The sequence below is a fragment of the Aulonocara stuartgranti genome, assembly GCF_965226115.1.
Source record: "Aulonocara stuartgranti genome assembly, chromosome: 10".
Lineage (NCBI taxonomy): Eukaryota > Metazoa > Chordata > Actinopteri > Cichliformes > Cichlidae > Aulonocara > Aulonocara stuartgranti.
In genome coordinates, this window is record NC_138946.1 from 21,222,751 (window position 1) to 21,235,334 (window position 12,584).

At 40.6% G+C, this 12,584-nt stretch overlaps 1 protein-coding gene across 2 annotated transcripts in view; it reads right to left on the bottom strand.

Moving 5' to 3' along the window:
- lrch2 (leucine-rich repeats and calponin homology (CH) domain containing 2) overlaps window positions 1-12,584 on the bottom strand; it is a 35,660-nt gene that overhangs the window by 9,072 nt on the left and 14,004 nt on the right. Inside the window, exons 11-18 of one of the 2 annotated variants that reach the window (XM_082548724.1) lie at window positions 11,757-11,861; window positions 10,990-11,058; window positions 10,655-10,717; window positions 9,460-9,508; window positions 9,155-9,295; window positions 6,182-6,232; window positions 6,031-6,094; window positions 2,089-2,201 (exon numbers count right to left, since the gene is read on the bottom strand). In XM_082548724.1, the coding sequence (XP_082404850.1) occupies window positions 2,089-2,201; window positions 6,031-6,094; window positions 6,182-6,232; window positions 9,155-9,295; window positions 9,460-9,508; window positions 10,655-10,717; window positions 10,990-11,058; window positions 11,757-11,861 (655 nt within the window). The remainder of the gene's footprint in view (window positions 1-2,088; window positions 2,202-6,030; window positions 6,095-6,181; window positions 6,233-9,154; window positions 9,296-9,459; window positions 9,509-10,654; window positions 10,718-10,989; window positions 11,059-11,756; window positions 11,862-12,584) is intronic. The other variant, XM_082548723.1, reaches the window with a different exon arrangement.

Genomic DNA, 12,584 nt, shown 5'->3' on the forward strand with positions numbered 1-12,584 from the left:
GGAGAGGGAGGTCTGGGCCTCTTTGCTTAGGCTGCTGCCCCCGCGACCCGGCCCCGGACAAAGCGGATGAGGATGGATGGATGGAGTTTAGATCTATATGTGTAAATTGTGTATGAGCTCCTATCAATTAGGTGGAAGGTGTGACACTGCTCTAGAAAATTATCCAAAGCTCTTCCATGTGTGGAAAAATGCCATCACTCCTGCTTAACAGACCACTGCCTGAGTTCAGAAGGCTCTTGCCTCAGATTAATCAGCCCTTCCTTACCATGGCTACATTGCTACAGCACGCAAAAACACTTCCAGTAACCTTCAGCTGTTATCAAAAAATTCCACCCACTGCAAAAATCCCAGTCAATTTTAAAATACCAACCAAGTTAGCAATTGCTGTCAGGTGGCTGTCTTCTTCTCTGCTTAATGTTCCCACTTATTCAAGTCATTACATCTGCCTTCAATTTTTTATTCTTATCATCTGATCATTAACGAACAGATCAAATGTATCGTAGCTCGCGTCCTGAGACCACTTTGCTTCCGCAACTTTTCTTGGAAACGAGGCGAGAATCCTCTCGCTGACAACATCTTTAAAAAGAGGTTCACCTCAATGCTATGATGGCCTAACACCCAGTAGAGCCAGGCACGGGAACACTCCGAGTCTAAGGAGTGCTGTTTTTCTCAAAGTAATGTCTGTTCTTTTTCCATAACGGAAAGTGTCACCTACGCCTACTTTGTTTTCCTTTTGTTAAGGACTTTCATCTCAGTTTTGGAACACCCTTTTACTTTGTGCCCTTGTTTATTTTTTTTCTCCTTTTGTAAAGATGTTTTGGCAGGTTTGACAAAGAGTTCTTTTGTCTCGGGCAAACCTTATTTTGCAAAATGGTATGTAAGCGTCAGGTATTGTATAAAACATCTGTCAGTGTGTGATGCTATCACAAGTATGCTGTGCACGCCTTGAATTTATAGCGCTTCTTTTACCGGCCTGTATTTCTGTGACAAGTGATGACAGGTTGTTTTCTTCCCCACTGTCATCTCATCACCTCATGAACCTGGCCTGATTAAGAAAATGAAAGCATTATTTTTCTTTAGCCTCTCCTGTAGAGACTTTGCATCTCTAATGCTTTTCATTAGAATTAGACTAGCCAGTCATTTTGATGTGTTTTGCTCTCTTCTAATGTTTATTATCATGCCAACGACACTGTGCATGCTTCGCATATTTTAGGTGTGTCTGACATTCTCCAACATGCTGACTGTTGGTTACACCTCTGGTTCTGTACAGATGGTTTGCAAGCAAATACGTTACTTCACTTTAGCACCATGGGATGCAGCAGGTTGCACGGGCATGTGTGCAACTACTAAACCACAATGTTAACCTGATCATTCGCTTTCCCCTGATACTTTCTTTGTCCCTTTCTTGCAGGGCTGCTTGAAAATGGCAAAAGTAAATAGGCAAACACATGCCACAGCTTGCCACATTCCCCTCCCAAAAGTCCTGCTGTTAAAAAAAGAAGAGCGGATGCTGCACAATGACAAACATGGCTCTGTCCCAACTTTGTTGACATGTGTTGCTCCCATTTAATTCAAAATGACCATTTTTTCTTCTTAAAATGATGTCGTGTCGCAGTTTAAACATTGTTTAACTGTCGTTTTCTGTGTTCTGTTGTGAATAAAATGTGGATTTATGAGTTTTGCAAATCACTGCATTCTGTTTTTATTTAAATTTCACACATCCTCCCAACTATGTTGGAATTAGTAGGTTGTAGGTCCAGCTAGGCATGCCCAGCCCACCCTGATTCCTAAATTATTTTTATAAGCAAAACAAAAGTGTTTCAGCCCTCCACACCCATCCCTCCGTCGCTATAGCCCCAGCATAAATAGATGAGTCAATTTAGACTCAGCGTGTTTCTTAATTCCTTGGAAACCAAGTGAAGTCATGATGAATCTGTATTCCTAAGCAGGAAGGCTGGATAAGAAGCAATTGTCTAGCTCGAAGGCGTAAACACTGAAACAAAAGCAGGATCTATTGAGCTTTGGCCTCTGTATGACTCCATGACTCGTACAAACGCAAAGGCATAAATAAGCTGCAAGGCATCTGACCTGTCGTAACAGTCCTATCTTCTCCATTTCCTCTCTCAAGTGCTCCATCTTCCTTCTCATCGTGAAGCTCGGGTCTGTAGAGCTGATCTCCTGATGGCTTCCTCTGGTGAAGGCTAAAATTACAGATGGGGGTAACAATCCAAAGAACACACAAAGGAAATAAGAAGAACAGAAAAAAAAAGTATTTAGTACATCACAGTCGCTCAGTTCAATTTCAGGCCACCTGCTCGTTTTCAGTCTGACAATAGAAATGCAGAGTTAATGTGAAAGTCTATCAAATAATATGAGCTCTTACTGTATAAGACCAAATCCCAACAATGTCCAAGGAACCAATCTGTGCTGTGTGTTACCTGGAATTAGGTGTGGCTGTGATACAATCTAAATCTGTATTTACAGTAGGAAGCGTACAGTGTGCTTGTGCATGTCTTCCTTTATTTCAAGTTATCCCCATTCCTTTGGGTTTACGAGACACAGTCTGGCTGATTTAGTTTCATTTCCTAGTCAGTGAAGGTCTTCTTTACTTTTATCAAAGAGTCTCTGCAGGTTCTCAGTCATCAAAGATGTTGTTGTTGTAATCTAAGGAGCGTGGGAAGAAAGCAAGGCGAGAGGTGAAACGTCTTCAAGAAACTTAAAGACGTCCAGTCACTTTCTTTCCAACCTCCTTAGACTTTTATAAAAGAGCTTTTATAAAAATCGGAGCCAATTCAAAGAATATCACCGTATGCCAGGTAACATATAACAGGTAAATTTAAAAGAAAATTAAAAAACACTCCAAATAAGGCAGACAGAATTTTTTGCATTTAAATACAAAATGCAGTTTTTATATGATTTTGTAAATTAATGAAAACAAAGCTATCCAAAGCTACCTGACGCCCTTGTTAAATCATGAATTTACTGCGACTGCTCAAATTTTTTACAAAGCTAATTTCAGTGGAGGTAAACTTGGAACAGTGGTGAAGTTTGCCAGGAGTGTGCCAGCGGACCAAAATTACTCCATCGTAGACTCATCCAGGAGGTCACGAAAGACCTGAGAGTCTTTCAGAGTTCATGATCCAACAATAACAAAAAGACTGGGCAAAATTCCTCCACAGTGATGGCAAGTTCTCATAAATGTTTGATTTCAATTCTTACTGCTATGGATGGGGCAACCCTGGACAAAGAACCATGCAGACTTGGATAGCTTGTTTCCCCTTAATTAATAAAATCATCGTTTAAAACATGCATTTTGTATCAACTCAGATTATCTTTATCTACTATTAAAATGTGCTGATGTTCTAAGTGTAGCGGTCCCCAACCCCCGGGCCTGGGACCGGTACCGGTCCGTGAGTCGTTTGGTACCGTGCCGCGAGAGTTGAGGCTCAGGTGTGAAATGTGTCGTTTTCAGGGTTTTTATCGGTTTTCAGCGTTATTTTGTTATCGTTTTTATCGTTAACTCGGTTTTCCTGGGTCTTTTCACGTGTGTTATGAATAAATTTCCTTTTTTTCGGTACCGGTACTAGTTTTATTTTGTTGTATTTATCCGCGACACCTTAAAGGCCGGTCCATGAAAATATTGTCGGGCATAAACCGGTCCGTGGCGCAAAAAAGGTTGGGGACCGCTGTTCTAAAACATTTAACTGTGACAAATATGTCAAAATACTTTTTCATGATACTCTGATCGGTGTTAAAGTTTGTATTTTGTTAGTAGTTAATTTGCAAACCATATATAGGCTAAAAAAAAGTATAACACTTTATGGATTAAACTACAGAAAATGCCTGCATATTTTAAATGAAATTATTTTAAATGAAACAGCCAACATGTGACTAAAGTGCAGACTTTCAGCTTTATCAAAAATGTTACATCAACTATTTAGGAAGTAGAGATATTTGATATTATGACATATTCCAGTTTTCAGAAGCTCAAAATGGACTGGACGATAGTCTGTTCATTGCCAAAAGAGGCCTCTTCCCTCGCTATACCATGACAAATTATGTAAATAAAACAATAGAAGAGTTTTGTCTTGGGGCTACTATTGCAAAAGCACTGTCTCCTTTCATTCCCAGCCTCACAGAAGCTGTGTTAATAATCCAGCAACAAATTCTAATAATCCAGACCTGATTAAAATCAAGGCATGAATAAGAACTTCCATTTCACAGCGTGACACAGTAGGACTCAACCTGGTAATAATTAAGTGATTTAGGGAAGAGCAAACATCAAAAGTTAACACTTAGCAAATGTGGCAAGCGACCAAGAGTTTCAATTATCTTAGGTAAAAATCTCTCAGGGTCACATACGAAAAGTCGTTTTCTCCTCTTCAATTTCAGAAGAACTGTCAGCCGACCAACCTTTAACAGAGTCTAAGCAACTACCGTATGCAAGATCTGTCGCTCAGAAACATCCTGGGGCTTAAAAGAGATAAATAACGTCTTTGAACGTTGTCAAAATGTGCTAAAGACGCAGGAGGTACAGCAACAGTAAAGCCTCCAAGACAGAACCTTGTAGTACACCATAATCAAGAAAAGTCGAAGACGACCTGAAGTTAAAAGCAGCCGAAAAGAAAGGAAAAGATCAGACAGATACGAGGCAGAAACCGCCCCAAGGCAGAACCTGAGACACACACTGAGTATCTCATTCAAGTAAAATGTGACGGTCAGAGGTCAAGCAACACCAGCAAAGCATTCTGCTTCAGCACTGTGCATCAAAGCTCATTGGAGACTTTTGTCCAAAACAGTTGTGAGCAGCTTAGCCATAACCTTTAAGCCTTTTAAATTTTTTAAAGACCTTTGCACAAGGCATTAGTACAACTTGGGCTTTCATGGTCACTTCTAACGTATTCCTTCGATGCACTTTATTTTGTAAAAATTTATGCTCCTTATTTTTTATTAGAATTCCAATAACTTTCTTAATTTTACTGATCAGTGTAAACCGCTGCGATTATTTTTGCTGTGCACTGGATAATAATAAAACTTCTTCTTCAATATGAGGCCCAAAGAGACACTGATGCAACTGAAGGAGACAAACAAAAGGTCGTTCTTAAAAAGAAAGACTTGTTAAGCCAGTTGAATTAAAGATGAAAGTCTGCACTTCAATCACATCTTGATCGTGTGACTTAAAATCGCCAGTGTACAGATGCAAGATTACAAAAATTGCGAACAGATTGTGGACATGCATTACAAAATGCTCAGCTGGCACTACAGTCTACGCAAGGCAAGGATTAGCTCTTTGAGATTTATAGTCAGAGAGAACATGCAGTCAGGAGGTTGTCACATTAATCCTTATTGAAAACTGGCAGATGTGATGTTTCCCCCGACACTGTTTGTTTGTTTTTTTTGCTTTTGTTTTTTTTCAGTAGGTTAATTCACGATTTATTATCCTCCTGTCAACGTAAAACAAGTTTTATTTGTACATCCAGGAAGATTTCATGACTGTATCCAAAAGCTGGTTATGGGGATGCAGACCAGCAGTTCTTTAGAAAACCCTCCCTAATTCTTGTGAAAGAATGATGAGACTCCACCTTAAAAAAAAGTGACTCAGTGTGAAAACAAGGCATTCTTAACATTGTCATTTCAACAAATATAGGCATCGACGATGTTTTCCGCGGTAACACATCCTTTAGACAGAGTTGCTTATTTTACCTATGATGTCTTTAGAAGGGTTTTTTTTAGTAAGTAAACACTATTGTTTTGTTTTTTGCTCAATGAAATTGGAACATATGAGAGAGATCTTTTTTCATATCCACACAACATGTAAAATGTAACGTACTTATATCACTTCAGCAGTTTGTTTTTTATTATCTTTTCAAATCGACGGGAAGGATGGGTTCTAACCGTCTGACTGACTTTATTTTTGTTACTATTTTTATGCCCAAGAAACCCCCGAGACAATCATTCCAGTGAAAAGGAAAAGCACTGAGCCAAACGATTCAGACAGTGTCATTTAAAGAACAAGGACATCTGTGTTACCTGATCTTGGCTTAAGTCCAAACACTGTCAGGGTAGTGCTGAAATCAGTGTTGCGCAAACCCTCCTGAGGATAAAACATTCACATCCAATTCAGAATGGGACGCAGCATTAACACTTACACGATCTTTTAAGATAACATTTTCATACCCACCTCAGAGTCAGCGTTGCCACTCGAGTTTTTGCGAGCACTTTGGCATTTGTACTGTCAACAAAAGAGATAATTAGATCTTTGTTTCATGCTAATTGTTCATCTCCTGTTCTATTTATGGGAGCAAACCTGGTGCTACATGTTTGTTATTCATTTATCTAAACAGTGACACGCTTATTAAAAGAGTGATCGGCACATGTTTATACATTAAGTGGCTAGTGTGCCTCTAAATCGCACAAAAATAATGGAGCGAGTATCTTGCCCGTAGATACTGTGCTATGCAGACTGAAGGCTGGAAAAGCCAGGGATCAAACCGCCAACATGGCCATTAGTAGATGACCTGCACTACTATGCCGTTATTTTTGTCCCTCTATTCTAAATGCACGCGCAAAAAAAAAAAAAAAATTGCAAGTGCAAATGTTGCATTTTGGGGAGAAAATTATTTTAAGTGAAGAAAAGTTTAATTTGAGCCAACAAAATCCATTGCTGCATACAAGAAATGTATTTCAGTGTTTGCTATTATCCATATGCACACACAATAACAGCCCCTCTCGCTCAGTTGTTGGGATTTGTTCTTGCTCAGATCTCTACTCTGTCTGCTGACAGACACCTGCGGACCTGTTCTCAACATTTCTGCACCCTGCGCGCTCACCTCTTTCTGTACACCCTTATAAGTGTGCCACAAAACCAACCAATCACAGACTTTGATGCAAAAATACTGATTGGCTGTTAGGGTCTCCAATCAGCTCGCTAGCTACTGCATTCCGGAAACACGGTCCAGAATGTAGCTAAACCCATTTTCGGTTACTATGTTTAATTATTTTATTTTAAAATATATTATTTTTCAAGACCATTATGGTTTTAATCTAGTTTAAACCAAACCACTCCACTGGGTTTAGCTACATTCTGGACAGTGTTTCCGGAATGCAGTAGCTAGCGAGCTATTGGTGACCAAAACAGCCATGAGAATTTTTTGCATCCAAGTCTGTGATTGGTTGGTTTTGTGGCACACTTCTAAGCAGGGGTGCACATAAGTGGTCCGCAGGTGCGCATTCGCTGTCAAAATAAAAGACACGCACCAGATAAGAAGTTGCAACGCGGATTTGCGTACATATAAAAGGCAGTGTTTTTGTCCGCTAGAGTGGGATTTTCACGGCATATTCTGCACCACATCTCTGTGCGTTCATCATTTGTTTGAAGCCAGCTCACCTCCTGCAACCACTTTTCCGAGAATACGAGCTTCTTTTGTGGTTTGGACTCCTGACATTTCTTTGGAGGTGGAGGAACACCAAAGTAATTGCTTAAAGGAGCTTGCTTCTTCGACATCTTTAAGAGTTCTAAACAAATGCCTGTCCTCCTCCAGAAAATCTTATGTACGCAAACAATGCAACTTCTTATCTGGTGCGCCTCTTTTATTTTGACAGCGAATGCGCACCTGCAGACCACCTATGTGCACCCCTGCTTATAAGGGTGTACAGAAAGAGGTGAGCGCGCAGGGTGCAGAAGTGTTGAGAGCAGGTCCGCAGATGTCTGTTAGCAGACAGAGTAGAGATCTGAGCAAGAACAAATCCCAACAACTGAGCGAGAGGGGCTGTTATTGTGTGTGCATATGGATAATAGCAAACACTGAAATACATTTCTTGCAGGCAGCAATGGATTTTGTTGGCTCAAATTAAACTTTTCTTCTCTTAAAATAATTTTCACTCAAAATAGAAGCCTTTGACTTCCGTGTTCACAATCAGTGCGACTCTAATCATTCTGATAAAGTCATGCATTATTGTACATTTGGAGATGGCTATCACAGAAAATCAGATAGAGCATGCAATTCTGTCTGATAGCACAATGTATTCTGCAAGTTAGGGCTGTGCCATATGACCAAAATCTCATATCCCGATATAAGAATTCTATCGTCCGATAACGATATAAATCACAAAAATGTAACATTTTCTGTAAATTCTGTGAATCTCGGGCAGCTCGACTTGCGGGAAGTGTTTCTAACTGCGCGTCATGTAGCTGGAGTCGAGTGTTTTAACTGATGCATGAAACTATACATTTTTAGACATAAGTTGTAACAGCCGCCTTTTTCATTGTGAGTATTTATTACACAGCGTGCTGCGGGGAAAAGCCTGTTCTAACGTTTGAGTCTAAGGTTTATTTTTTAGCACCTGGCGGCTCTTTTTAAATTCTCATCCGTAAATAATCTGCTCTTTCACGTGATTCAGTTTATTTTGAAAAGTCTCAACAGGATCTTGAGCTTTATTGTGAAAGGTTTATGTGGAACATAAACAAGCGGACACGCGATGCTGTTACCGTCGCTGTTGCTAACGACAACGCATAAAAACAAATGCTTGTCTGTCTGTAGTGTGGTTATATTAAATATAAGAGAAAGAGAGAACTTTAAGAAATTAATATAGCCACTACAGTGACCATCAAAACGATGAAAAAATATTGCCGTAAACAGTTTATTTTGCGACACCACGAAACAAACGATAGCGTAAAAAGAAACATAGACGTTTTTATATCGTCATCCGATATATATCGTTATATTGAACAGCCCTACTGCAAGTAGATGCAATCTAGAAAGTCCCTGGCCCATCTGCTCGCTCAGCATCTGGGAGCGACAGACATTGTTTTTTCTTTCCAGCAGTCTCCAGAAATCCAAGCCAAGATTATGTTTTGGTCTGTTGGTAGTTGTTTATGAATACGTGTGTGAATGCATGCATTTTTTGTTTTGGTCATGTAGACACTACATTTTGTTCTTCACGGGGACTGTTTATCACCTGCATTCATCCAAAGCCTAAAGAAACGTGACGGATTTTGTACAAGTGCAAGCACAGAGTACAAGCAGACTACATGCAAGAGAACTTTTGGTGGCAGAAATTTCGTCTCTTGTCTGTAAATTCTACACATCCAAATCCAGAATGTGTTTCAAAGACATTACTGAATATGCAGTGAGAATCTGGGAATTTGCACAACCTTCAGATAATCTTTTCGTAGATACTTGTTCCGCCTGCGGTCTTCATTCTGATTGAGGACAGGTGGGATCTCAGGCCACTTTGGCTCTGAATCAGACTGATCTGTCTTCAGACAGCCATCAAAGGAGCAGGAGGAAGAGGGCTGTAAACACAAGCAGTTAAAATTAATCTAAAGAAAATCTCTATAAAACTCTGCGCATCTTACAGAGAAGAATGGGAGGCACAATCAAGAAAAAAAACACAAGCCTGGAAAACCGGGCGTGAATGAAACACGGTATGTTTGCTTTAAAGAAAGTAAGTTGGTACCTGTCCACTCAGCACTGACGCTCCACTGCTTCCTTCATCTAAAGAGGCACTGATATAACAACACAATAACATCACAAGCTTTTGTTTGACATTCAAATACCATGAAGTTATGTTACATGCAACTAACAAAAGAGATTAGGGTCAACAAATATTTGGAGACAGGGAGACAAACTGTGCATGACTCACACCGCCAGTCACGTTTTGGAAAAGTTGATGCGTTCTAGAACAAATCTGGCTGCTCTGTGTTACTCACAAACAAATCTGTGTGCAAGACTCCTGTATATCTCACAGCTAAGTGTTACTTGAGAACACCACCGAGCTGCCCTGTGATTAACTTGAACAACACTTTGGAAGCTAGTAAATCACGTCTGCAGCAGTTTACTGGCCCCGGACATGTTGAGTTCAGCTTGAAAAATGTGAGAAGCAGCTGCCCATAAAGTGGCACGGTCTGACTTTGAGTACACTTTGGGTGAAGACCCGTGAGGTGATCTTTGTGTGCAAGTTTCACTAAATCCTAAGCAACACTGTTGATTAGTGATTAGTGATTAGTGCTCCCCATTAGTGAGGAGTAGTGATTCTGGTGGACGCTGCCCAGACTGAGGACTCTATCGCTTAAGCTGCCAGATAAGACAAGAAGTCATAAAGATTTAAATGCAACAACACACAATTTTAAAATAAGCTAAATAATTAAAATTTTAAAAAAATCAGTAGCGCAGGAGTAAAGCAGGTAACCCTGGGAGCAATCCAAAAATGGAATAAATAATGAATTTTTAAAAATACATTAAAAAAAAAATTAAAAGTAAGGTCACAATAAGTCTTTGAATGATAATGCCAGAAAAAGGAGGTGGGTTTAGATTGAAAGATTTTAGCGCTTTCAGATTCTCTCAGGGACACCAGCAGAAAATTCCATCAGCAGTCCATAAAAGCTAAAGGTTTCCTCCCCAAATGGCAGATTGGCACACAAGGAACGAGAGGGCACACTGCTTCGCACGCTTGTAAGCATGTGAAACGTACTGGAGTGACACCATGAAGTACTTTAAAAACAAGCAGAGAGGATTTAAGAATCAACACAAACTGACAGGTGCAGGGGTGGGTATTAATGTGCTTTCTTAGCAAACGTGAGTTATTTTATCTACAAAAGTTACATCTCTCTAGTTTTCTTTGGAAGCTGAAGACGCACTAGCACAGAACTCACCTGCGAGCGGTCTGAGGTGTGAGTCTCGGTTTGCTGCCGGAGCTTCCAGAGTGACTGAGGAATCTGCAGACGGACACATACGGCAAACAGACGAACACAAGAACTGTTCAAACAGGCTGAGATTACATTGCACATGCAGTGCATGAAATATTTTTTGACCATGTCACAAAAAAACCCCAAAACCTCAGTACACTGAGTCACCAAACACTGAGTCACAGGAAGTGAGTGCAAAGAATCAAAAATAGCTGCTACTTTATTCTCGTAAGACGCCTGTATGTATGAAATGAATTTGAAAAAGCAAACTGTAAACCATGACAAAAAAAAAATCGCTCTACCTGTGTGCCCGGCCGGTCACTCTCCTCCTGTGAATTAGACTTTCGGCTCTGCAAATTAAGGACCGTCGTCTAAGAAGCCACGCAAACAAGCAGTAGGCAAGTCGGGGGAACAGGAGAAGATCAGGAAATGGCAAAAGTGGAGAAGAAAAAGTCAGGTAAAGCTGATATGGGTCTGACTTGCAAAGACAAAAGCGGTAAAGTGCAGTAGGTAGAGATGTAGCGTAAAAGATTGGGCAGGAATGCTGACGCAGTGGATTTGTTCAATGAGTAAACCAAACTGTCCAGTTCACTGGAAATGTAGACTTCGATGCCTGTCTGTTTGCTCTGTCAAACCACTTACAGGACTATTACTTAAAATTTCTATACAGCGGGGCATGTATTAGTCACGGCACATTTTTTATGACTACTTTGCAAAACGCTGGCATCAAACTGATGAAGCTTAGGCAGTAATGCTGCTTTGTTTTAAAAGTCACGCTCAACGACTTTGGAAAGTTTTTAAAACAACTGTGTTTCTTTTAAAAGCTCATGATGTAAGCCTACTTTGTAACGCTTTCCTATACAGAAAATTGTTAGAAAGGAATAGATTAATGAGGACTTTAAGCGGATTTAGTAATGCTGTTGGTATTATAGGCTTGCAGGGAGAAATCGCTGTTAGGCTAACTGCAGAAAGATGTTACATGAACAACACGGATTTAAGCAGCTAAGCAAACGCTGATGTACCACACAGCTACTGTTATGTTACGAGAGTAGACGTGAGGGCCACACACCTGTTCTGCTGCTCCTGCTGCAGAAGCTGGACAGCAATCTTCCTCAGGTCAAGCACTTCCTTCAGCTCATCGTCCTCTTCCTCAGCTAGCTGCTCCTTATCAGAACTGGGAAAGGTGAGGAACAAAATTACTATCAAGTGATTAATTAGAGATATATCTAGGTGTGGGCACACATCCATTTATTATTTTCTTCATATCCAATTCAGCTTATCCCAGCTGCCACAGGGCAAAGTTTGCCCACCCCCTCCCAAGCCTGGTCATCAGTGTGTCGCAGGGCCAGCACATTTACAGACACGTGTGGAATCCCCAGTTAACCTATTATGTTTGTCTTTGGTTTCAGGCTGAGACATGCAGATGATTAAAGGGGGAAACCTGCTGGCACCACTCATCATCGAAGTCGCTGATTGATGTGAATGTCAATGCAATTTGGTAGAAAGCCATCAAACTGTGTCATCACCTAACGCGTCATTTCCAAAGAGATCTCCTTGGTAGTACATGCACAAAAAAAATAAATAATACAAAATGTCTTTTTGTGTGTGCTAAAAGCTCTGCCAAACCAAACACCAGTCTGGCCGCCACTTGCGATAAGAAACAAAGTGAAAGTTTTTTTTCTGTTCTCTCACGCCCCCTCGCTCTTTCTGCGCATGGTTTCCTCTGGTTCCTGTAAATTGCTGGAGTGGCACACCTGGTCTGTATTAACCACTCCTTGGCTCCAGTATAAATACCTAGCCTAACCCGCTAGCCTTGGGGCACACTGAGCCCAACATCTTGGCTGTCCACTCTCCATATGCCTAACCTCATCTCCGGGCTTGCTTCACGAAAACAAAT